Here is a 26,368-nt window from a genome sequence, read left to right as displayed (position 1 = left end):
TCATCTGAGATCTCACAGATCCATTGTAACCAAAGCAGGAGAAAGGGATTCATAATCATTTATGGCTTCTGATTTTAACTGTGTTACACTGTGATCAGAGTTCTTACATATTTTAATTTTTTTAATGTCACTTTCATTTTTAGTGGTGCATATGAAAGTTAGACTTTAGGCTCTGAGGTGACTGATTCTCCTCACTTTGGGCTGAACTAGTCCTTTAATAAACTCTGAGGCGCAGTGAGCAGACTGCAGCAGTGGGGTTGGAGGTGGAGGTAGCCAAGGAGCAGACGTGAAAGAAGGGGATAGACGGAGTTTGTTTTGGATGGGGCGACAAGCAGGGGAAGAGCGGCGGAGTTCGTGACTGAGGGACCAGTAGCGCTCTGCAGCTGGACGGAACCGCCACGGTGAGTTTGTGCGTAAAGGGGTTTCTTATCATTGAATGTCCGGATTTAAAAGTATTACACACATTCAAACGATTGTAATGGTGTCCGGGCAACACTTAAACAGGCCGGAACGGTTGATACCCGATGCTCAGGTATTTAGTCCTGCATTTTGTTTTGCGTCAAAAAGGAAAGCATCGTCTTTTAATAACGAACTTTAGTATTTTTTTGTAATAAGCACTTAACTTGAACAAATGTAACCTGATATCTACACAAATCATATTCAGATTTTTTGTAATGATCGTAGTTTAGGCTAAATCAGTGTCTCGGGGCTGTACAGTGCCTGCTATGTCGCACTGCCCGGTGGACAGGCGTGTATTTTCAGGGGAAACGCATTTTGGCACAGCCGCGGCAGAGAAAGACACTGCGCCTTTGTGCACGGCCGGTGCGGCTGCTCCTCCGCGGTTTGGACCTGTTGATCCCGGGGGAACGAAGACAAACAGCCTGAACTGAGGAAATTCCTTCCTCTCTAGTTTCTGGGCCTCTTTCTGTTCAGGTGGGCACTCGAAAATAATATGGCGTGAATAACTATGAAACTAGCAGTTTAATTCTTTTTAAACGTGTGGTACAGCTTCGTTTCCCTGCTGCTTGAGATGACACCAAGTATTTTCAACCTTTTATACCAATCTTATCATTGACTTCAAGTGCACATAGCAAATAAGTTCATGTATTTGCCGTTTGTGTTGTGCGGTCAATGGTTTCTTTGAGGTCACAGTTTTAACAGAAAAAAAATTAGCCATAGCATACTGCACGTGTCCACATTTCCAGAGTCCAAACTGTAGAGTGTGGAGCTCTGAAGCTTTTCATGTCCGTTCCTGTGGATCAGCACTGTTGATCCAACATGGGAATGTGGTTTTAAGGCATTCCAGTGAAGACTACGGCAGACCAATCTGACCAAATGGCATTAATCCCCAAAAGTGCAGAAGGATTTTTTTAAACTACCTTCAGCTTTGGAAAGGGAAAAATAACTGAATGACACACAGCTTTTTCTTACGGTGTCCGAATTCAGTGATAATAACATTTTTTTAAAACTTCCTCTGAGAACGACATTCCTTATGATTCTAACCAAGGACAGTTTCCAACCTTTTTGCAGGTTAAAAGACTTATTCTTGGTTTAATGAGAATCTATTACAATGACATCTCTTGCATCAATAACACGTTGATGCAAATCTGTCAATAAAAATGTGTTTAAAGTAGCAAGTGTAAAAAACAAAACAAAATACCTCTAAAAGAAGTTGCCCCTGTAACTGATATATTACTACATTAATACATTTTTTTATCCAAATGCATATAAATTAATGTTGAAGCTGCCAACATGAACAGAAAACTGGAAAGCTGTATGCATGAATAAATTTTCTATTACGGTACATCGCCGCTAAAAATAAAAAAAAAACGAATCAGCGGTAATTTGTTGGCGTACGTGCACCTTAAACATTTAGCATTGCAGTTTGACATGTTATGTGGCCAAACTAAAAGAGTGAATCAGGGTTTTCCCTACAGATGGACCTTCCCGTTACCTTTTGGATTCTGCTGATCAGCTCGCTGGTCCTCTGCGTCCCTGCAGTCCAAGCAGCAAAATGCCCACAGGAGTGTTTCTGCGACCAAATCCAACTCACTGTGACCTGTGTCAACAAGAACCTGACCCAGGTTCCTCCTGCTGTTGATGAGGTATCTATAAACATATACACTTACTGGTCAGTTTGTTAGGTACACCTTGCTAGCACCAGGTCGTATCCGCTCAGATTCAACAAGGTCCTAAAACATTCCTCACAGATTTTGGTTCATATTAGGATGATAGCATCACACAGCTGCTGCACATTTGTCTGCTGCACATCTAAGAAGTCTAGATGGAAATGATTAGCAACAATACTCAGGTAAGCTGTGGTGTTTAAACAATCCACAAAAATGGGGCTGTTTAAACAATTCTCTGTTGAACAGGTGTTTATTTCCAGGGAAATACAAATTTTAATACCCCTGTTAAAGAATGATAAGGCTTCGGCTAAACTTCCAAAGCTGTGGTACCTTTTAAATACTTATTATTATCCTCTAATATATAATCTGTTTTCCTCATAGATAACAGTGAAACTGGACCTTCGAGGTAATGACATACAGGAACTCCCCACTGGGGCTTTCAGGCACACCCCCTACCTGACTCACCTGTCGCTGCAGCGCTGTAACATCCACAAGGTGAAGGAGGGGGCGTTCCGTGGCCTCGGTCGCCTGGTCTTCCTCAACCTTGCCAACAACAACATTGACATCCTCTACCAGGTATTCTTAGACTTAAACCACATATATCCCATGATCATTTTCAGTGGTTTTTAAAAACTAAAATTAACTTCAAGAAGTCTACCCAACCATTCTCAGTGCAGTCCTTTGTTTTTTTTATGATTCTAGGAGTCATTTGACGGTTTGTCCTCACTAAAGCAGCTTATTATTGACCGTAATCGTGTGGAAGAGATCCAGCCTGGAGCGTTCTCTCAGCTGGGCTCCCTCAACCTGCTCTCCCTCTCACACAATCAGCTGGTTTACATCCCTAATATGGCATTCCAGGTACTCGCACTAAACCGTGTGTACAAAATACTTCGAAATGGAAAATTTCAAATATTTTACAGAGATGCACGTCTTGTTGGAGCCTTAAATAAAATGCCAGCTTCCTTTGCTTTCAGGGCCTGCAGAATATCAAGTGGCTTCGTCTTAGTTACAACTTTCTAAACTACCTGGATACTGAAGCCTTTGCCGGACTGTTCACACTAACTCGTCTCAGCCTGGATCACAACGAGTTACAGTTTTTCCCCACTGAGACCATGACCAGGTGAAGTGAGAGGCACCATCGCTCAGCATTGGAGCTAAACAGGAATCTCACACTGGATGTAAATCTAGAGAAAAACTAAAATCCAATGTGACAATTATGACATCATAATTAACAGCAAAGCACAGGCCCGCTGGTTGCTTTACACGTACTAGAGAAAAAGCTTAAGAAAGCTTCTTCTGGCATTCTCGACTTCTGAAGCTGAAAAAATGTCACATCTCTTTCTTTTTTAATCATTGATTACGAATAATTAAAAGAGTCCAATTTGTATCACTTAAAAAAATAGAGAATAGAATTGGCAAGGTCTCCAAAGACTCCACCCCACACTTTGAAAACCACTGTCAAAGACTGTACATTAAAGATGGACATAGCCACTGTGAATCACAGTGGGCTTCAACATTTGATATTTTAGGCATTGCAACGTAGGTTTGTTTCTACTGGATGTGATGATCAATAGGTTGAACTGACTGAAAAACGTAGGACACCGCATGAGTTGTCAGTCACAAGGTGGCCACACCCTAAAGCAATGGATCCCATTCTTTATCCAATGTTCCCCGATAGTCTTGTCAGAGTCAAAAAAGCGCTTTCCTTCACTCTTCAACAGATTCTGTGTTCGTGAGTTCTAATGAACTCCCATTCCTTGATTTGTGTTAGCTAACTGTTTCAGTTGTACATAACAATTAACTTACTTCTTTTAAAATGGTAAGCTAATAGTTATGCACCGCCTTGAGCGGACATTCTTGGACCCGCCTCCAAATTGTAACTTTTAGGGGCTTTTTGGGAAACGTTCCCTGAAGGTTACTGTTTGTTAGGTTTAAGCTTTGGATCAATAAAGTAGTCAATTCCTTTGCTTTAGATAACAAGTTCAACTGATTACCTGTTATGTTTTTGCTGTTCTGTTAATGACATCATGTTTACAGAACGTTAAGCTGCTTATCCATACCAGTAGCCATTAATTTATCAGTTACTTTTACTAAGTTATTTTAATTTGTTTGTTTTGTTTTGTTTCTTTAACTGTTTGACCATTATGTATAAATTAATATTATCTTCTGCAGTGCAGACTGTTGACTCATTAGGAAAGCGTTTTTAGGGAGAGATATGTAGAGTCTCCCCCTGCTGGCCATTACAAAGGATGCAGATTTAAGGTTGTTAGGCCTCAAAGGTGAAGCCTAGTGGGTTTACTCTTCAGTATAACAGCGTCTATCCATCATTTATGTGCTATCTATTAACATTTATAAGTTAAGCTGGTTGATATTGCAATTTAAGTTTTTTTTTAATTAGGCTCTCCTATTTCTAGATAGAGAAGAAAATAGAAAATCCCTAGGTTTTAAATAAAGTGATAAGTTGTGTGATATTAATCAGTAGAAAGAACAAAAGGGATTCCATGTTTTGTCAAATCCCTCTCTCACAGACAGTATAGTCCCTTGTCTGACCAAACTTCAACACAATGGACAGAAAGTCATTTGTTAAACTCAGACACCTGATGTCTGTGTTGACAAAGAGTAATAAGAGTAATAATCATTGTTCTTATTCCTGCCTTGTTCTTTTCTGCATCCAGGCTGCCTGAGGTGACTCGTCTCGATCTCAGCTACAACCCCATGACGTACCTGGGGGAGGAGGCTGTGTCCATGCCCAAGCTGACCCACCTCTTCCTGGACCACATGTCCCTGCAGGACCTGGTGAACACAGCTGTTTCAAAATCCCCCAACCTCATCCACCTGGACATCAGCAATAACCAGCTGCGTGTCATCCAGCCCTTCGCCGAAGGCTCGCCAAAGCTGTCCCGTCTAAACCTGGCCGGAAATCCAATCCTCTGCAACTGTTACCTGCGTCCACTCAGGTACGGCGGGTTTTTGTTGCTCTTGTCCTGACAGTTTCAGGAAACCTCAGGGAAGTGATCAGCACTTTGTTCTTCTTTTCTTTTTTCCCCCCTATTCTGCAGAGAGTGGGCTATCTATAACAAAGTGAAGCTGATGGGAACTTGTGGAGGGCCATCCCATCTTTCAGGTGACAGCCTGGATGCTGTCCACCCTTCTGAGCTGAGATGCCAGAGTCAGGAAGACATCATAAAAGAGGAAGAAGCAGCCAGGATCATGCCACGACCCACTGAAGAACCGAACAAGGTCAAGTGTCCTGCCAACTGTGTCTGTGAGGTGAGTGTCACTACTTTTTTGTATATTTATATTTCATTTAATGCCTACCATATTTTCCAAGCTGACTTTAACCTCTTTACCTGCATTTGCCAATGATAGTAGGATGTAGTTGAACACATTGAGAAATATGCTGGATTCTTGCTTAGGTTAGAAAATCAATGCCACCTTTAAGTCTGTAAAACTAGCGTTTGATTTGCCTTTTTCCCCCATGTTTGTGTTTTTAGTCTACCAGTTAACAGCCCTCAAGTTCATTGATTGAAAAAGGGCTTTTTGAAGGAGGTCTCCTCTCTCCATGAACTCACTCTGCAGGTGGGGGAGATATACAGTGGCTTGCAAAAGTATTCGGCCTCCTCGAACTTTTCCACATTTTGTCACATTACAGCCACAAACATGAATCAGTTTTATTGGAATTCCACGTGAAAGACCAACACAAAGTGGTGAACACGTGAGAAGTGGAACAAAAATCATACATGATTCCAAACATTTTTTACAAATAAATAACTGAAAAGTGGGGTGTGCATAATTATTCAGCCCCCTGAGTCAATACTTTGTAGAACCACCTTTTGCTGCAATTACAGCTGCCAGTCTTTTAGAGTATGTCTCTACCAGCTTTGCACATCTAGAGACTGAAATCCTTGCCCATTCTTTGCAAAACAGCTCCAGCTCAGTCAGATTAGATGGACAGTGTTTGTGAACAGCAGTTTTCAGATCTTTTTATGTTTAGGGTCGTTGTCCTGCTGGAAGGTGAACCTCCGCCCCAGTCTCAAGTCTTTTGCAGACTCCAAGAGGTTTTCTTCCAAGATTGCCCTGTATTTGGCTCCATCCATCTTCCCATCAACTCTGACCAGCTTCCCTGTCCCTGCTGAAGAGAAGCACCCCCAGAGCATGATGCTGCCACCACCATATTTGACAGGGCGGATGGTGTGTTCAGAGTGATGTGCAGTGTTAGTTTTCTGCCACACATAGCGTTTTGCATTTTGGCCAAAAAGTTTCATTTTGGTCTCATCTGACCAGAGCACCTTCTTCCACATGTTTGCTGCGTCCCCCACATGGCTTGTGGCAAACTGCAAACGGGACTTCTTCTGGTTTTCTGTTAACAATGCCTTTCTTCTTGCCACTCTTCCATAAAGACCAACTTTGTGCAGTGCACCACTAATAGTTGTCCTATGGACAGATTCCCCCACCTGAGCTGTAGATCTCTGCAGCTCGTCCAGAGTCACCATGGGCCTCTTGGCTGCATTTCTGATCAGCACTCTCCTTGTTCGGCCTGTGAGTTTAGGTGGACGGCCTTGTCTTTGTAGGTTTACAGTTGTGCCATACTCCTTCCATTTCTGAATGATGGCTTGAACAGTGCTCCGTGGGATGTTCAAGGCTTGGGAAATCTTTTTGTAGCCTAAGCCTGCTTTAAATTTCTCACTAACTTTATCCCTGACCTGTCTGGTGTGTTCTTTGTCCTTCACGGGTGCTCACACACACAAACTACACCCTTTTTGGCTCCTACCTCAAATCACACTGTGCACGGTCGATCTTATGTGCTGCACAATAATATTCAATATTTAGTATTTACTGTTATTTACTGTTAGTTTATCGCGATGATGTTGTTTATTATATTGCTCTCTTTTTTTTTTGCTTGTTTTCTCTTTTTTCTTTCTCAACAGGTGATCCAGGTGATTGATATATGTATTTTTTTGTCTGTTTGTTTTGTTGGTTTTTGTTTTTTGCCCTTTATCACCGTTCGTCTTCCCCTACCTCTCTTTCTTTCTCCCTTTTCTTTCCCCCAATCATGTTTGCTTCGTGTGTAGCAAGTGAAAATAAAATAAAATTTTACTTTGGCTATTAATTTAAGCTAAGATGGTTCTTTGCTGGCTGAAGCTTCAAATTTAACACACATCAGAATGAATCGGTCCTTCTAACTCTTAAGAGTTTCGTATTTGATCAGGAGTAAAGAAACAACACTTTTAAAATCCAAGTTACTGTTCTGATTGTAGTTAATCTTTTTATATTAATTTAAGAAGCTGGACAGTTTCATACAAACACACTTTCATAGCGTCAGGAGAGGGACGTGCAAGGTTGAAGTGCTGGTGAGCTCTAAATTTCCTTTACCTACCTGTCTACAGGCAGAGACACACCACTCTTCATGTGAGAACCGTGGTCACACTAAAGTGCCTCGCGGTTTCTCTGCCAGCACACGTCTCCTGGACCTGCGTGGCAACAACTTCCACTACATTCCCAGCAACAGCTTCCCCGGTGTCACCCAGGTTGTGTCCTTGCACCTGCAGCGCTGCAAAATTGTGGATGTAGAGGGAGGGGCTTTCAATGGGATGAAGGGACTGATATACCTGTACCTGTCTGAGAATGAGCTTACCTCCCTGAGCCCAGATGCCTTCAAAGGTCTTTCACTGGCAACGCTACATTTAGAGTAGATGGTCAGACAAGATCCAAACTCACTTGCTTTTTTTCTTTAAGGTCTCCCTAAGCTGACTTACCTCCATTTGGAAAAGAACCGCTTTACCAGTTTCCCCAAAGGTGTCTTCAAACTGGTGCCCAGTCTGCTTGCACTTCATCTGGAGAACAACTCCATCACTAAGCTGGAGCCAGGTATCATGACGGGGGCTGAGGGTTTGAGAGCTCTCTATCTCACCGGGAATGCCATTGTGCATGTGTCGCCCAGGGCTCTTTACCAGGCAAATGACTTGGACATGCTTCACCTGGGAGGGAATAAGCTCAAGGAGGTGCCCACTGAGGCACTGAGCAAGGCTGGGAATCTCCGAGACCTCAGGCTGTCCAGAAATTCAATTCGTTGGATCGGATCGAATGCTTTCAAACCTCTGGGGAGGTCACTTAAAGAGCTGTACCTCAATAACATGGGACTGGAGAAGGTGAGCGGGCTTTGTGCACTCTACAAACGTTTTCATATGTAATGTAGATTTTTTTCAAACCGATGTGATTGCTTTTGCTGCAGATGTCGCAGAGCGCCCTGGCAGGACTGGGTCCTGGGTTGAGGAGTCTTTTCTTGGAGGGCAACCAGCTGGAGGAGGTCCCTGACTTCCACCCACTCACCGCTTTGGAGGTCATCAATCTCGCTGACAATCCTCTAATGTGTGACTGCCCCCTACTGCCACTGCGCATGTAAGACAGCTGCAAGTCAATAATGTAGTTAAATAGGACTGGGGTTTGGACGGTGAGAGATTCTAGTATGCGAAAATGTGTGAATGTTGGTCATTATGGGAACAAAACCATTTCCAAAGACGCATCTTTGTCTGTTAAGATTAGCTTTAAGGTTCACATATTATACCGTTTGGCTCAATAACATTAAATAACTAACAATAGTAACTAATTTGGATCTTTTCTTTTTATCTAGGTGGATTGAGAAAGTTAACCTGAAGGTGCGAGCCACCTGTGCCAATCCACCTGAATTGCGGGGTCGGAGGGTCAAGGATGTGCACGGGTTCAAAGCCTGTCCTGGTGGAGAGAGTCTTCCCTCTGCCCCTGCTGTCACCTCAAAGCCAGCAAAGGCCCCCAAGGCAACCAAACCCAAACCGATGCACCTCAGCGGCCATCGGCAGGTCAAGATGCTCAAGGTCAAATCCAAAATTCGAGGGAGTCCAAACACAAAACAGGGTGCAGCAAAGAAAGCTGCTGAAAGCACAAAGAGACGCAGCATGCCCTGAAACTCCCGCCTTTCGGCGTTGCATCCATTCTGGCATTCTGTGCTGACGTTTTAAAGTCAGGGCTTCAATGCAAACATCAGCACAGCGCAGAACCAAAGTTTTGAGGTTAAACACTGAACTGAACGGTCCCAGCTGCACTAATCATTCTTGCTGTCTTAGCACAATGTTGAACAACAGTATAAATTCTTTGTACGGTTGGATTAGTAAGCTATATCATGTTGGGCTTTAACTTTTATCACCTTAAAAGTGCTACAGTCAGGTATTTGCACAGTACTAGTAGTTTTGCCACAGTACATTTTCAATCAAGCAATTAAGATTTAAACTTTGATTTAAGGAGTTTATGTTAAAATTGTAAAAATTAACTGGACAAACTAACATCATTTTTAATATAAGGATTGTTTTTAGTACTTGGATGAATATATGTAGCATTTGGCTGATTCTGAACAGAGTATGGGCCTGTATACTCCACATATCATTCTCCTACTTCTGTCAGTGGTCACGTCATCAATAAACACAAGCGACCGCTGCCTGGTTTCCACTGGCAGCCACGTTCATGCCCATACCATCACACTGCCTCCACCATGTTTGACACAGGATGTATTCTTCAGATCATGAGCTATTTCTCTAATTCTCCATACTCTTCCCTTCCTATCATTCTGGTACAAGTTAATCTGTCATATTATGCATATGCACTCTTCTCCAGCAGTCTAATCCAGGGGTGTCAAACTCCAGGCCTTGAAAGCCGGTGTCCTGCAGGTTTTAGATGTATCCTTGATCCAAGACAGCTGATTCAAATGGCTAAATTACCTCCTCAATGTGTCTTGAAGTTCTCCAGAGGCCTGGTCATGAACTAATTATTTGATTCAGGTGTGTTGACCCAGGGTGAGGTCTAAAACCTGCAGGACATCGGCCCTCGAGTTCCCCACCCCTGGTCTAATCTGTTCTTGCTTTTGACAAATTATTTGGACAGCATTTTGTATTTTTATTCGTGAGGATATCTGTTGATGGTAGAAGGATTCTTGGCTAGGTTAGATGTTATGAAGTAGTTTTTCCTAACCAGTGAAAGAATTCTCCAATTCTCCTTCAGGTATCTTTCGGTGTTGCTGAGGTGGCCAGTAAAGACATTGTTTTTAGGAATGTACCCGATTGTTGTTTTGGCCTTTTATATTTAATAGTACATGTATGATGGAAAATAAGAAAAAAAAAAAGAATAAAGCATTGCTTTACCGAGCCTGCAGTTGAGGGTAGTTAACCTTCACTGTAGGCTCACAACATACTCAAAGTTGAAAATCAAATCACATTTAGATAATATATATTTAAAAATACTGCAATTGACTGTATATTTACAAAAGGATCTATCTGGATATAAAACATTAAAAAAAAAACTTCATTACAACCCAGGAAAACTTTCAGAGTCAAAATCTTTTTGATAAAGTCTTTTTATTTATTTGTTTAATTCTTTTTTCATTGGAGTGATTCAGCTATATTGGTTCTTTTATTCTCTATGATTCATCCATGGTACTGTCGTCTTCTTGGCTCAACTCCTCTTTGTCCATTCTTTCATTTTCACTCTGATCAGTGTTGCTATCACCGGTACACCGGTCTTCAAGTGATGCATCGTCTTCGGCCACGTCTTTAGTTTTACTTTGCTCCGTCTTCTCCTGTTCTACATTATCCAAGCTGCTTTGCCCTCCCTCTTCTTGTTTGATTATGCACACAGAGTCTTGCTGAAAGTTGTCCGGCGGCCTAATGGGGGTCTCCGTTTCCATTTCCTCCACTTTCACCTTCACTGCAACGACTATTAAGACAAGTAAGTCAGCAAATTTACCAAAATGGGCAACTAGCATGCAAATGAGGAAAAAGTGACTCATTTGAGAATTGTCTCTTACTCTCCTGCTCCTCTGGCTCAGTCTTGGGCTGGATGAGTGGCACTTTTGGAGGAGTGCTTTGAGGACTTTCGGTGTGTTGATCAGCACCGTCTTGAGCTTGGTCCTGTGAAAGCCTCTTTTTTGTGTGCTTCTTTTCTACAAAAAGCAAAGAAAAGGAGATCATTCTCATGTGTCAAGTAAGACATTACCGATACAAGACTACATATACTTTTCTGAATAAAACCTACTCTTTCTCCCGAAAGAAAAGCGCCGGCATTTCTTGTTCCGCACCAGCTGCTTTTCAATTAAGTCAGCTAGAAAACAGAATGAAACACCAGTCACTTTGTTTCACACTCAGAAACATCTATGCATCACTCATCAACCAGTCACTTCTGTCTGTGACAGTTTAAGGCTGGAGCTTAGTGAGTGTAGTGAACTGTTGCTGTATTTATAATCAAAATTGAAGTCTAAATGCGGTTAAAGAGCGCCTTTTACGCTAATTTCCAGATTTTCAGACTATTGTTGTGGTACACCACTAGAGGAGTTAGCGTTATTCATAGCCCAAAATAGCTTTGGCGCAGATGTGTCGAGGATATGTGCTTTCTGTGTGACATCACACAGATCCAAGATGAGAAAAAAACTGAAATGCAGCATTTAGAGGCGTCTCAAGCCAAGCTTTTAGCTCATGGGGATTACCTCATCATACTCTGACCTTATCTATTGAAACCTTGGCCATTAATCCCCTTTAATCAGAACGCCTCGGTACTCCTGCATTAACCCACATCACTTCAGTGCTCTACATGTTGATTCAAAACACAGTGTTACAGTCCGCTGTATTTACCGACTCCAGGAGGTGACTGGAGCTGGTAGCCCATGAGCTCACACCAGCCAACTGGGTAGATGTCTGGAGACTGGTGGTCAACCCACTGGTCAAACTCATCCTCCCAGCCGTCAAAGTGGATGAGGAGAAGGCGGCCGACACAGCGCTTCACGGTGGCGACGCACAGGAGCCGTGGCTCCATCAGGTCCACGGCCTCCAGCTTCATGTTGGGGGAGAAGCCGTGACCTGGGTAGTCCTGAAAGAAGTGTCATATTTATTAGTGTTTTTACATCAATAGATACATTTGAAAAGAAGCCATCCTGTCCTATTAATTCAACTTATAAAACATGTGATGGCAAGGTCATCCTACAACATCTTACAGCATTGAACAGTCTCACGGGCGCAGCTTTTGCTTTGGTCTCCTCTAGGTACTTTTCCCAGGTGAAGGTCTGAGCATCGTAACCTGCCAGGAAATGCATAAAGCGACAGGAAATATATGGTGAAGCATTTCAGCACCAGCAGACAAGTTAACCTGCAAACTAAGAAACAGAAAAAACATACCTGGGGGTACAGTGAGAGGGATATTGTTCTTTTTACAGAAGTTAATTGGAAGAATGGCGTGAGAGGAAGCATGGTAACAAAACCAGTCTGAGCCATTGTTTGATATGGTGCCATCAATGCCCACCATCAGGTACCCATCAAACAGCACCTGGGAAAAAAAGAGGAGTAGAGTCAGAGAGAGGAAAACCAGCAGTAGAGATACGATCTCTACAATCCACCTGTTAGGTGGAGGAACACACCAACAAGAACCTGCAGCGGGTGGAGAACTGGCTTTTGTAATGCTATGCTGAGCACAACAAGGCTTCAGCAAGAAGTACCAGCTGCAGACCAAGATGAAATCAATTCAAACAGTCCTCTATCAAGGCGCTTTCTATTTTATGGTAAAGACCCTAAAATAATACAGAGAAAACCCCAACTATCAGGAAAGAAGACACGCTGTGGAAGAAAGCAAGATTAATAATTAAATGCAAAGCGCTGTATAAACACAGTGCACGTATGAAGGAGTTAATCCACATGATGAGAGACCCACTAAAGAAGCAGCTGATTATACTGCTGAGTTTACAGAAGATACCCCTGCCATTAGCTCATTTATGAGCTGTTACAGTTACAAGGGCATCTAAATCTCTGGGAAACACCAAACCTAGGTGACAGATGATGAATCACAAACACACATAAACAAAGTCAACAACAGCTACCTCACCTTGTGTACTGTGGCCACACAGATACTTCCCAAGTTGAGCGGGTCAATGGCCTCCAGCTTCATTCCTTCTTCAAAGAAAGTTCCCTCCATGTAGGTGAACCTCAGCTGAGGACAATACATTACATTCATGTGAAACAGTGAAGAGGTAAAGCTTAAACTTGAACTGAAATGAGCATAAGCTTAGTAACGACGATGATTACTTCAGCTATTTTTGAGTTCTGACTCAAACAATCCGCAGCTTTTGGACTTTGGGGGTAAAACATGGAGAAATAAAAAATAAATACATTTAATGAATCCTATGATTTTCTAAACTACACCACAATCAAGTGCAGATTTACTGCTAACCTTATAGTACACTCGACTATGACTTACGTCAGTGTTCATATACTTCCTTACCTTTTTAAAGAGCATGAACGTACTGTCAGAATTGCCCCTCAGACCACTGGAAGACTCCAGATTGTTTGCTATAAAAATAAGAAGGTTTCATATTTTAATCTACAACAAATCTAAGAGGAAAAAGCAAAGTAATCTTCTATCACCAGCACAGTACATGTTACATTTCAGAAAACAGAAATCTTTAAAATCATGTATTTAGTTCAACATCTGTGCAGTTTCATGTCATAAAAACTTTCACTGTGATTACAAACAAAATGATCCACACTGCTAGTGTTACGCTGAGGTCCAGTATCCTTTTCTAAAGTCCGAGTGTGTCTCCAAATATTTCTTTCCCCTTAAAGTTGATTAATCCTGTTTTTACTGCTGACTGCTTGGTTTCCTACATCAAAGTTAATTTCCTTTTGCAAGTTTTTGTTCTGTACCACACATCTTCAGCTCCAGTGGAGAACCCGTTTTCATACTTACCAGGCGCTTTGATGTCATGACCCACTTTTTTGGACCAGCCTATCGGATGCAGGAGGGGACTCCATATGTGACACCAGAAGTCTGAGATGATGTTCTCAGGGGTGTCACTTTGGTCCGCGTACACCAGGCGTACACGGCCACCGATGTTGGAGTCCACGATGGCCACGCGTGTCCGGCTCACGTATTTGGAGTCCACCACCTCCACGCGCATGCCCGTCCTGAAAGAGTTCTTCATGCTTTCTGCAAGCTGGAACAAAGAAAAGCGGGAGGGCGGCAGAGTGACAGAAAGTTGCTGATTATGTGCTTAATTCAGTGACTTCTATTTCATTTAATCCATTACACTCTTTATGACATACAGGGCAATTCATAACATCAGGCAGTACCTTCAGGTAGAAATCAACAGGCAGAGTTTGGGCCCCCACCAACCTCTTCATCAGATACTCCTTCCAGTCTGGGATGTCCTGCTTCAGATCTACAGACACGCAAATCATCAAACAAGAAAAGTCTCTTTGTGGTTTATTCCCCTCTTATTTTTCATATTACATGTTACATAAACATTTTAGTCATAGTGTGTGGTCTCAGGGCTTCATTACACAAAGTTTCAGTGATGAAACTTGGAGAGGCATTCTCCTTTTCTGCTCCATCTCACAGGACTTATAGCTCTCTCAATTAATTTCACTTGCAGACTTTAAAAGAGTACAAATGACCTTGTGAAGTCATCACTGGGAACTTTTTCCTATGACTGTGTACACATTAAAGAATCTTTATTTTTGTTATTTTATTGCTATTTTACTGTTTTTTATTGTTGTAATTTTAATATGTTTGTTAGAAACAGGTCCTTTTTGTAAATGTGACATTGGGACTACCTGTATAAATAAAAAATATAAAAGTATGACATACAAACAACACATTTAACCTGAAACCGTATAAAAGATAAGATCAATTTCTAGTTGTTAACAACAGAAAATGACACATTTGTCACTTTTTATTACTTTAGATTTTTAGGATGTTTTCTGCTGCTCTTTTACCTCTACTAAGTTTTATATCATCCTCCATTTACATTTCTCTGTCTTTTAACGTCTGTTAAGCTACAGGCAACATGTCTTTCTTCCATTTTATCTGTACTTTATATTTTATTTATCTTTTGATCTGCTAGTAGAAAAGTGCATTACAAAGACTTCTCTTCTTCTTACTGAGAAAATTGCCTTTGTATTTAATTTCCTGCCCATTTGCTGCATCAGTTATTTGTTGTCTTGATTTTGCGATATCACCTTAACTGCAAATCGAACCAGTGAAAATACTCAGACAGAAGCTCTTGTCTGTTAGAGTCATTCATATATTCTCTAATCACAGAGCTGATGATCAGCATTCATTTGTCTGGTCAACGACCACTAGTTCACATTATCACTTCAGATAACTCGCTCACCTGCTCTTATTCTTTTGAGGATTTAAAGAATAAACAAAAACACCTTCACCAAGGTCAACCAATACTGGATGAAGCAGTTGATTTAGGACCAAACAGAGCATAGGCGCCATTTTTAAAAGCAAACTGAATGTGAATCCTAACCTTGTGGGGGTACCAGCAGCTTGCTGGTCATTGCGCACCATCCGATCGGGTTGAGCTCTCCTGAAACGAGGCTGCACCAGAAATCATGGCTGCTGTCATGCTCAAAGCCCTCGTATCTCAACAGGGCTTTGTATCCTGCAGACAAGAAAGGACGAGAGTTACCTGCCAATGTTGCTACTTTACCAAAATATATTTCACTGTGTGGAAGTTAACATCCTGAACTGTTCCAGGCAAAAAATTCTAACTGCTAACCTGGATGAGTTCATGAGACAGATGAGTGAACAACCAAACAGAATCGAGCTCACGCCAAGATCAAACTAATTGGCAGTAATAACTGACCCAACTTAGCCCGTTAATGCAACTTTTACAAATAGCATATCACATTTGGATGCATCTGACGCACCAGTGTCAGATGTTTTCTGCAGACACCGGCTGTTTCATCAGAGGAGAACAGCTATGTTAGACAAATACAGATACAAACACCATTTGTTGAGGCACTTTTCACTCTGGTACAAACCATATTGATACCAATTTATTCCCGGTCTTTGGTACAAATCTGTAGACAAAACTAAACTTCAATGGTCACTGAGACTTAAAATCTGCATGAATAGATTCACTAGTCTGATCTGTTTGGCAGCTTTACCCCAACATGCCTCAACAAAGCCTGGTTCATCACGTGTTCTCTTAGCTTGCACAAAATTTCATAACATTAAGGGTTCATTTACGATCAATTCTCATTGGAGCAGAGCTCCGAACAAATGCTACAGTGATTTAAATTATAGATTCAGTCATCTGAGCAAAAAGGTAAGCTGCTATCACAGCGTTAAACCTGAAATGTGCGCTATATGAGTGCAACAACATAAGCGGTTCACACATTTACTGCTGTAAAGAAGATGATGATCTGTCGGGTCAGTGCAACATTTGGTATTACAAAAATCTACCAAAAGATTTCTTTTTAAGATTTTTAAGTGCTCCAGATATCGTCTCCAGTCTCATAGCACAATTTCTTCTGGTTATGAATATGCTGCACTTTATATTCAGCACCATGAGAAGTACAGCAAACCAAGTTTTAAGCTTTGCAAGAGGCATTAAGATTTGGGTCTAGCCAAGAGACAAATAAAATTCACTAATGAAAAATAAGAAACTAAATGTAACATTAATATATAAAAATGATTTGTGGTTCATTGGGCTGTTAACTGTTGGCAGAAAGATGCACACACCTGCAATCTGGATAACTGTAGCAATCCAGTAGACTTTACTGGGGAGGATGGCATTCGTGTTCAGCACCTCCACTTTCATCCCCATGGTGATGTCATCCCACTGGGCACAAAGGGGAGCCTGTAGGGGGTGAAGCCAGAAAATTCCTTATGGATCATCTGTGTGAAGCTTTTATGTACTACCATCTTATTTTCCAGCATTTTCAAGAGAAACTCAATTTTCTATTGTTTTCTTCTGCTGATGACGGCATGAAAACAGCAATATAATCCTAATAAGCCATTTGAGTTTCCCTTTATTTGATTATTAAGTCAGTTCCCTTAACTGTTAACATCGATGGTAGAACGAGGTTTCCACAAAGGTTAAGAACAATATGTCGCTATGACGATAATTTCTTAGCTGTAAGTCTTTGTAAGAACTGCAGAACAGACTCACGTGTCTGAAGCAGGAGACAGATGCAGCCAGAGACGTTTCTCTCTCCAAGTATGCGGTCCAGTCAAAAGAAGCAACAGCAGCTACGCAATGGAAGGAGACAGAAAATAATTCTCTTTAAGCCACCTTTTTCTGACTGGCTGCCCCTCGTAAACAGAAGGTGGTCGCCAATATTGCATCTTGTGTCGGTTCATTGGCACCAAATTGGAAATCACATGAAATGTGCCGATTGCAGCAGGTTAAACAGGTTGTGTTAAAAAAATAAAATAAAAAATTATTTCATGCAAACAAGCGTGCTCGGTGACTTTACCATCAACTCCGGTGGCTGCTGGAGGAGCTTTGTTCACTTTATTCAGCACAGTAGCTTTTTTCGTTGGGGGCTTTCCCTAAAGAAGCAAAGAGGGGGAAAAGAAATATTTCTCAGAGCCTCTTATATCCATACAGTTGGCATAAACCGTGAGAGAGCATGGTATAAGTCACAATCAGATAAAAAAAAAAAAAAAAAAAAAAAACACTCTGCCTACACTATGCCTCTAATGGCACGCAGAGGTGCTGTCTGTCAGCAAAACTATGCAAAGATTAATTTCATGAGGTTTGGACAAGGATGGATCATGAATTCCAATGAATATTGAGATCACCCTTTGTAACTCAAAACTTCGTACAGGCCTTTACAAAGGATCTGCTCTCCAGGTACCCTTCTCTTCGTCAGTATGAAAGTGAAGACAAGGCTATGCAGCAGCTTTTGGTAGGTCAAACCACATTGAATGGGACATAATGGTCATTTCCAGTTCTGTATTTTTTATTCTTTGGCATCACTAGAGTGGTAATTAAAGAATTCCTTATTTATCTTATTCTAGGGCCTTTGCACATTCATTGTCTAAAAAAAACAAAACAACCTCTCTTCTTAACAACAACTGCTTTAAAGCCACTTTTCTATGATTGGTTGCCCTTTACAAACAGAAGGTTTGAACGATATGTGGGTGTGGCATCTTCTTCTGCAGAGCCAAGAGAAGAAAAACAACGTCCGGAAACGAGGGCCTTAAGCCTGAGCTGAGAGCCCTGGCATGTGGGGTTTCAGTACAAATGTCCTGCCTCACCTGTCTCTGCAGCCATATATTCGTAGGGTGGTCTTCCTCTGAATAGTGGGCATGTGTGAACTGCGCGGGGACGGCGGTGGGCTTGAGAAGCCGGCCCCGGCGGCTCGGTAGGTTCTGCACGTCGTAGTAGTCGTCCGGCTGAAAATGCTTCTGGCACACGAAGAGTTTGCCGAGGACGTAACGGGGGGTCCTTGGGTCCATGTTCAGGGTAAAGAGCCATTGTCTCAGCTTCTCCTGGTCGCTAAGTGGAAACCGATGAAAGACGATGTTTGGCCTTTTTATGGTTAAGCAGGTCTCGACGCAACACTTGTGAACCATTTCTGTACCGAGTTAGGAAAGACGGACACAGGCTCACACGTCCCCGCAGAGGTATTTAAGTCCAGCGCGGTCTTCTTCTTCTTCTACTTGTTATTTTTCTGCAGCGCTCACAGGTAAACAGCCTTTTTTGCAAATACTGCCACCTTGTGTTCAATATTACTAACTATGGTGAAATAAATTTGCTGAAAAATGCCTTAAAATTACATTTAATACTTTGCAGGCATCTACTCAGGTCTGTAAAGATGTACAAGATATTTCTGAATGGTTTTTATTTCGCTTTGAGTTTTTGTTTTTCACTTTAGTTTCAGTTAGCTTCCAGAGTGCTACCGCGGTCAGCACTGGGTCTTTTGGGTCACTGTCATGCTGGCAAACCCATCTTCAGTGTTCTGTCTGAGAGAAGGAGGTTCACATCCAAGACCTTACGGTACATGCCCCCATCCATTGCTGACTCAATGCAGTGAAGTCGCCCTGTATTCCTTGCAGAAAACCAGGCCCAAAGCACAACAAATCCACTTCAGTGCTTGACTGCGGGGATGGTGTGACCATTCATTTCTTTGGAAATTCAGCAGGGGATCAGATAATCTATCTAGATAACTATAGCGCCAAAATCCCAAATAAAAAAATAAACATTTCATACTTTCAGCTTTTAAAATGAGTGAATTTTTTGCAATTGATTTCAGTAATTTTCAATAATTCATAGATTTGTGACATTGAAAGTAGCGTGCTGAAGCCGTTCATGGATTCACTACAGGATTTCAGATAATCCCACACCTGTCTGAGCTGCTGAGCAACACACTCACGAATGGAAAAACTAGTACATCTCTTTGCCCAATCCGGTGACACTGACTGTGTCAAACTCCCAAAATGGATTATTGAATAAGGCAAGGCAGCTAATTCAAACTGCCCTTCTGGTGGTCCCCAGTGTTCAAAAATACATAAATAAATACATTAGAAAAAGTCAAACTCTTTCTGACCTGCAGACGTGCTAGAATGGATGACTTCTTAGAGTTTGATGAATAAGAACGAGAGCAGGATGTACTGCAGAAGCGCTTAGTCTTTGAATAGAAGTTGTTGATATTCCCGGTTGTTCCACACATCTCACAAACCACTGTGAAAAAAAAGCAATCAAAAAAGTTTTTGTTTAATGTAAAACATTATGAACATTGTTAATAGTGCAGGTGCACCTTACCTGGTCGCTCGTTTAGCACCTTTAACCCTCCTCCTGTCAGATGTCGTTCTTTACCTCTTTCATTAGCATCCTCACGCTCTTTGGGTGCCATTTCATTGTATCCAGCCTATGAAGGAAAAAAAACAAACATCCCACCTGTAAACAGTAGGTGTAAGCCCCCCCAACAGTCCAAAATAATTGCTACTCACACTAATGGTTTGCTCTCTTGGTTCAGCTGAAATGGTCCTGTGTTGGATAGAAGGCAGGCAGCTACCGCAGCCCGCGCCATTGCAGGAAGGACAGTGCGGACGGACAAACACTGTAGGAGCAGCTCCCGGCCTCAGCTTCAGAGGCCCCGCTGCCAGTCTGGGTTCAAAGTACTCCTTGCCAAAATGCTCATTGCAAAGGTAAGAATTGGGTGTGGCAACCCACTGCATGCGGGTGCGCTGGACCTGCTTCTCCCATTTCCGAAACTCTTCAGGGTCCTTGGGGAATTTAAACAGGGTTACGCCATCTTCGGTAGTTTTTCCACATCCATAAGCCACGCAGTGGTAAGGCATCATCGGAGCTTACACCATGAGCGCCTTTCATGGATCCTTTCTTCTCAGTTGTGCTGTTTTGTTCTCTGAGCTGTGCAAAGAAAAGAAATAATTGTATCTTCCAACCGGCAGTTGGCTTTCTAATTTTCACACACAACCATCTCTAGGGTTTACGAGAATGGTCCAAACAAGACGAAATATCCAGTGAGCAGCAGTTCTCTAGGTAAAAATTCTTCTCTGACCCCAGGGGTCAAAGAAAAATTCCCAGAGTGCTATAACCTGGAAATTTTGCAACCAAGGTATGCTGATCATCGCTAAGATGGCACAACCTACCTAAATATTGCTGCTGACCATTTCCACCCCACTGAACAAAGTTTACACATCCTTTGGTCACTGCTTCCAGCAGGATTACAAACCATGTCACAAAACTCAAATCACCTTAAACTGGTTTCTTGAACATGACAATGGGTTCACTGTACTCAAATGGCCTCCGTAATCACAAACCTGCAGTAACTGTGGCGCCATCATGTCAATATGGACCAAAATCTCTGATAAATGTTTCCAGCATTATGAAGAATAAAGGCACTTCTGAAGGCAAAAGAGGGTCCAACCCACTACTAGCAAGGTGTACCTAACAAAGTGGCCGGAGAGTGTGTATTGGCTCTATTTGCCTCATTATAATATTCTCTACATTGAAAAACCTACATTAAAATGACAGGAAGCTTCGCACTTTATTTTATCTGTAATGTCGACATAATGTTTAACAAACACAAGACAGTGAAACATGACAAACAGAAGTTTGTCTTGAAAAGGCGGCCCTTTCGTCATCGTTATTATTATTTCTAATATCGCCGTTAAAGCACAGTTACAGCTGACTGCTTCATAAGTTGAGTCAAAACGTAAACAATGTAACTACTGTACACCAAAGCTAAGTGATAACAATGCTAAAAGTACTTGTGTGCAGTTATGAAGCTGCACTTTGCTCGTCATGACTTCAAACGTGTACTTACAGGAGGTTAGTGACTGCTGGCACTCAGTAAAATGTCTCTTAGGTGTACAAACTGATTTTGGTATCAAATGTTAATGTATCTTCATAGCTGCCCAGTACTGTAATGTGGTCGCTCACATTTAGCGTCATCTACTTACGCGTGTGCAAGGAATTCTGGGAGTTGATGTTTTTACGACAATTGGAAAAAAGTCGCTCTCCTAGTCACAAATAAGTCATTTTACAGGCATTCAGGTGTTTGCTGGAAAAAAATAGCCTTCTGTCGGTCTATGAAAAAGAAGTTTGCGGACACCTTGCTATTCAATTATTATTAATCTTAGGCCTTTGCACAGTGTAGAAAAATAAATAAACATAACCAATAATGAGGCAAAATATACAAACAAATATTAAGTAAAATATGTTTTGTAATTTAGATTACTTAAAGCAACCGCTGCTGGGGTCAGCACTGACAACAAATGGCAGTATCTCTATGAGGCAGTCATTTTTGTTGTCTCTTAACATGCGAGATTTGTTATGCTCCCCTGCAACTCCTAATGGCTTTGCAGTGGCAGTGTAGACTTTGGGCGTTGCCCGGGCTTAATTGCTAGTTATGAAAAAAGTTACTGACAAGGTGTGGATAAAGGCAGACTTCACGAAGGATGCTGTAATGCTCTCCTGCTTGCAAGTTTCAGCTTTGAATGTGTAATGATTAAAAAATATCCCTGTGTTTCTGAAAAACAAACAAACAAAAAAATCTGGTGTCAGTCTTGATTTTGTGTTGAGTTAGTATTGCTGGGACATAACAGCTTAAAAGTTGATTGGTGAAATTCCTTGACTTCGAGTTGTGTTGCTCCTAAGTAGTGCTGATAGACAGCAAAAAGTATTTTTTGTCTACTGTACTTAGCCATATTTTTGCAAGAACTGCTTAACTAACTAAAGAGAAATGCTGGTCAGCACCTTAGAATGGAAGATCCATCTGTGTTTCTCAGAGCTGAAACATCTCATCATCAGCTTTTTGGAGAAGCACCCTCAGAATCATTCCCCGCGGTGACTGCTCCAAAAGCAACCACTGCTAAACTAAATCAATAAGAAAAATAAAACTCAGAGGAATGGATGTTAGACCATTTGAATGTGATTTGGCAGTAGCTGCTGTGTCTTCATGAGAAGAAGAGTAGATGAAGTGATGGTATTCACATGTGTGGTTCCCAAAAAGAAGTACGGAGGAAGAAGCGGGATCGTGCGGTGCATCTTTACTGGTGACACCTTTTAATTAAGGGAAACTAGTGTGAAGCAAACTGAGACAATGCCAAGAATGTGTAGTTTCTATTAAAGTCAGTTTGAATATATATTAAAATATATTATATAATAATATTTGTATTTATATATATTAAAATACAAATATTACTATTAAAGAGTGACACACATTTACTTCAATCATAATAAACACACAAACAAAATCAAATATATAATGTTTTGTTTCCTAATCTTGAAACTGTCTTCATCAAATGTATTCAGTTAGGGTTGTCTTGACAGCAGTTACAGGTACAGCTGCTCTGACACTGATGCTAGATTTAAGTTTTGTGAGGCTTGGAAATATTTAAAATTTCAAATTAAAATTATTTAAATTAATTTGCTTGTATTTACTTATAATTTTGACAGCTGAGAAGTTTTGTTAAACCACATTAAAGCAAAGTCGTGTTAAAAAATAAAGTTTGCTTAGGATTGTATGCAGTCCTGTGAAAAACTAAGTATACCGATACTGCTAATACAGAAATTAACAGGATAAGTAGCAGTTAGGTTTTGCTAATCAACTTCTCAGAAGTGGATGTTGCAGCAAAAAAACAGAGAAACAGCAAAAAATCCCAAGAGCCTCAACAGGCCTCTATAGTATGCTAAATTATAAAGTTTGTTACAGTACAATTAGAAAAACCCTTATTTGGAAGGATTGCCTGCTCTCTAAAAACACATGGCAGCAAGGGTTAGGTTTGCAAAGTTGCATCTGACCAAACCACACAAGTCCTGGGACAATGTCTTTGGAACAGACAAGACCAAAATAGAGATATTTGGTCATAATGCACAGAACCATGTTTGACCAAAACTAATCTCAGCATATCAGCACAAACACCTCACACCAGCTGTCAAACATGGGGTGATGATTTAGGCTTATTTTGCAGCCACCAGGACCTGGGCACCTCACAATCACTGAGTCAACCATGAACTCCTCAGTGTACCAAAGTATTCTAGAGTCAAACGTGAGGCCATCTGTGCGACGGCCAGCTTGGCTTGGCTCAAATCGGGTCATGTAACATCACAACGATCCCAAGCACTCCAGCAAATCTACAACAAGAATCAAAGTATTGGAGTGACCGAGTCAAAGGCCAGACTTCAGCCTGACTGTTGCAGAGCAAGTGAGAGAAGAGTGAGCCAAAAATGATTCTGTAACGATGTGAGAAACTGACAAAGTCATACAGAAAGCGAGCATTTCATGTTATTGCTGCTAAAGGTGGCTTTACAAACTGCTGAATCATGAGATGCACTTAATTTTTCACAGAGTGCTGGGAAAATGTTCTATTTCACAAAGGACTGTTTGAGAAAAGAATAAAATTAAATATTTGGAGCAAAGATTTAGAAACGGATATTGCAGCAGAGGACTGAAAATTGTGTTGCAACTCAAACAGTGAATTCACACCTCAGATTAACACACTGTAACTGGTAAATGCAAACATCTATGTAAGTCTTGCAGAGTCTAACCACAATAAAATGACTAAATGCACAAAGACCAAATGTTACACTCTGGATTAGACAAATGATGCCACACCTTCTAGTAGAAAGAACAAACACAAGGAGGTATGAGCAATATCTGAAAAGGTTGAGGGAGCTTTCTTGAGCTTTGTGATCGGTATGTAAGGAAATCAAATTTGTTGTCTAATTATTGTTAAAGAACGAAGAAATCATTAAAAAGTGCAACATTCTGTAATTTTCTTAACAGCTACTATATTTTCTATAGTTGGTATCAGCTGCTGAGCGGCATGTCACTGGGGAATTCTTCTTAAAGGACACAATGCAAGTCGTGCAGTGTGTTGACAGTTTTATTTTGGAACAGGATGGTTTGGAAGCTACATCTAAAAAAAGACCAGTGAATTTGGTGACCCTGTGACCTGATCGGGCTAATGAACAATTTGTTTATACTTGATACCAACTGAATGTAATTGGAGGAAAATTTTGGACTTTATTGACTTTTCCACAGAATATTAAACAAGATCTAATCACGTTTTGGTGCACTCAAATTGCTGCTCAGACTTGGTACTTTACCGTACTGTAGTGCCTGTTGTTTTGCTTCATTTTTGATGTGCAATATTATAATCTTTTAATCCCAAACAAAATTTAGGTAATTAAATGTGTAAGATAGCTAACATTAACAGATGGTGATGCCACTAGTTTTGCAGTTATATGAAAAATGATAGAATGACCACACTTGGAGAATATTCATCAGATTTTTGTTGTTGTCGTTTTGCTTTGGGGGCTTTTTAGCAAACAGGCAAACCACAGATCTCAAACTAAACTATTTTTTAATAGCTGAACATACTGACTACATTCTATAACTTGCTTTTTCTTACTTTTTACCTATCATATATGTATACTGCATATTTTGAAAGAACTTTTCTTTTCTTTGCATGGCCACATAGCAAAGAAACAAAGATGACTGATTCTGATCGAACAAACTTAAAATGGCACATTCTGGAATTGCAGAAGAACATTTCAGCTATCAGAACATCTGGCTTACTGTTACCCACACTCTGAGAAATCGCAGGTGTAGTAAAAGTGCATTTCTTTCTTAGTGTGTGCAATTACCAAACACTAGTCATTACTGGACCCTAAAGGTAAGGTAAAACTACTTCCTGAATATGGAATAAATGCACTAATTTTTACCCTTTTTCATATTATTCTTTTTCATAATTACGTGAACCTTTTTGAGGTACAAAAAGATGGTAAGTGGCTTGGTCCTTATATAGCACTCTAAGTGCTTTATACATACCTCATTCACTGCAGCACTTTTTTTGCACCTAAGTGCTTTCTAGCAAACATTCACACACATTCATGCTGTGATGAACGAATCACAGAGCACCTTTGGGTTCAGTATCTTGCCCGAGAGTACCTAAGTATGCAGGCTGGAGACTGGAGCAGCCAGGGATCGACTCACCAACCTTCCAATTAGTAGATGACCAGCTGAGCAATATATAAAGCATAAACCATATAAAGTCTCCAGGTTTACAAAGTACATCTTTACACCATTTCTTCAAGGCATAACATTATGAAACTATCTATGCTTAGTACGATTGAAAAAGAAATTGGGAAAAGTTGTAATTTTACTCTTAGATTTTAAGGACTGGCCTATCTTAAGCTGTTTGGAAAGCCTTCAATGCATTATGATAAGTTTCATTGGACAGTCTATTGCATCAGCATGATGGTGCAGTGGTTAGAGGAGTTGCCTCACAGGAAGAAGGTTTTGGTTTCAAAGCCAAACCTTCCTGGAGTTTTCTGCTCCCTGAGGCTGCTGTTTTTTTGTTTTGTTTTCATCAAAGAGATTTAAAGATCCATCCTATGTTAACTACTGTTTCTAAACATATTATAAACAAACAAAAAAAATCTCATCAACTGATATTAAAGACTGGTTCATGTGTATTGTTCATCCTTAGCTCATTGACAAACCATTCTAAGCAGGCCTGGATAGGCAGGGGACCTTGTTAACACTTATCTGTTAGTCTTTAATCTTGTTATTTGATGTTCTGTTTGGTTGCCATAGTTGGTTGTTGTTACTTTTAATTTTTGTAATTATTTCTGCCTGCATTTGAGTCTTCAATTTAGATTATAATTGAATACCACAACCAACAAAATGAAGCCTTTGGACAGCAGCAAGTGGCTCTTTCCTTCTTAAAGGTGACTATTGATCTTAAGCCATAGCTCACTCCTGAGTATGGGCTGGTCTTTAGGGAAACTCCTCTGGACATGTAAACCATAAAAACAAAAAGTGTCACCAGTAAAGTTGTACCACACCTTCCTAGTTCCTCCTTAACTTTGGTCCTTCCTGCTAGCTGGTTGTAGGCTTGCTGCGCAACCAGGTGATCACCCACTTGCTACAATGGCTGCCACACGTTTTCCAGAGCCC

General features: G+C 41.0%; 2 protein-coding genes across 5 annotated transcripts; one reads left to right on the top strand and one right to left on the bottom strand.

The window, feature by feature from the left end:
- Positions 1-270: 270 nt before the first annotated feature.
- Positions 271-9,638, top strand: chadlb (chondroadherin-like b). Its single transcript, XM_082544025.1, has 11 exons — positions 271-401; positions 1,938-2,105; positions 2,511-2,705; positions 2,832-2,987; positions 3,104-3,249; positions 4,805-5,086; positions 5,189-5,399; positions 7,517-7,790; positions 7,866-8,278; positions 8,362-8,528; positions 8,761-9,638. The coding sequence occupies exons 2-11, from the start codon at positions 1,938-1,940 to the stop codon at positions 9,068-9,070; spliced, it is 2,322 nt and encodes a 773-aa protein (XP_082400151.1). The 5' UTR covers positions 271-401; the 3' UTR covers positions 9,071-9,638.
- Positions 9,639-10,491: 853 nt separating this feature from the next.
- Positions 10,492-21,359, bottom strand: l3mbtl2 (L3MBTL histone methyl-lysine binding protein 2). Of its 4 annotated transcripts, none has more exons than XM_082544021.1 (18): positions 21,227-21,359; positions 19,887-20,307; positions 19,699-19,804; positions 19,484-19,617; positions 17,405-17,480; positions 17,098-17,177; positions 16,668-16,785; positions 15,448-15,582; positions 14,264-14,352; positions 13,881-14,127; positions 13,416-13,483; positions 13,020-13,124; positions 12,320-12,467; positions 12,139-12,221; positions 11,780-12,014; positions 11,187-11,252; positions 10,960-11,094; positions 10,492-10,868 (listed from the first exon to the last, which is right to left on the bottom strand). In XM_082544021.1, the coding sequence occupies exons 2-18, from the start codon at positions 20,238-20,240 to the stop codon at positions 10,573-10,575; spliced, it is 2,475 nt and encodes an 824-aa protein (XP_082400147.1). In that variant the 5' UTR covers positions 20,241-20,307; positions 21,227-21,359; the 3' UTR covers positions 10,492-10,572. The 4 variants fall into 4 exon arrangements, with proteins under 4 accessions (XP_082400147.1, XP_082400148.1, XP_082400149.1 ...); XM_082544022.1 differs by having other exon boundaries at positions 19,753-19,804; XM_082544023.1 differs by lacking the exon at positions 11,187-11,252.
- Between the last annotated feature and the right edge of the window lie 5,009 nt (positions 21,360-26,368).

Source organism: Aulonocara stuartgranti (assembly GCF_965226115.1).
Source record: "Aulonocara stuartgranti genome assembly, chromosome: 8".
In the NCBI taxonomy this organism is placed as follows: Eukaryota; Metazoa; Chordata; class Actinopteri; order Cichliformes; family Cichlidae; genus Aulonocara; species Aulonocara stuartgranti.
Note: the sequence above shows the minus strand (reverse complement) of the source record. Positions and strands in the feature narration are given on the sequence as shown.

What these genes read in the sequence shown, in the direction of transcription:
- chadlb (XM_082544025.1), top strand. Translation starts at nt 1,938, where the DNA reads ATGGACCTTCCCGTTACCTTTTGGATTCTGCTGATCAGCTCGCTGGTC. An exon ending in ACATTGACATCCTCTACCAG is followed by an intron (nt 2,706 to 2,831) that starts GTATTCTTAGAC and finishes TTATGATTCTAG; the next exon opens with GAGTCATTTGACGGTTTGTC. An exon ending in CCCACTGAGACCATGACCAG is followed by an intron (nt 3,250 to 4,804) that starts GTGAAGTGAGAG and finishes TTCTGCATCCAG; the next exon opens with GCTGCCTGAGGTGACTCGTC.
- l3mbtl2 (XM_082544021.1), bottom strand. Translation starts at nt 20,240, where the DNA reads ATGATGCCTTACCACTGCGTGGCTTATGGATGTGGAAAAACTACCGAA. An exon ending in CTGTCTCCTGCTTCAGACAC is followed by an intron (nt 16,786 to 17,097) that starts GTGAGTCTGTTC and finishes CACCCCCTACAG; the next exon opens with GCTCCCCTTTGTGCCCAGTG. An exon ending in GCTGCTGGTACCCCCACAAG is followed by an intron (nt 14,353 to 15,447) that starts GTTAGGATTCAC and finishes GCGTGTCTGTAG; the next exon opens with ATCTGAAGCAGGACATCCCA.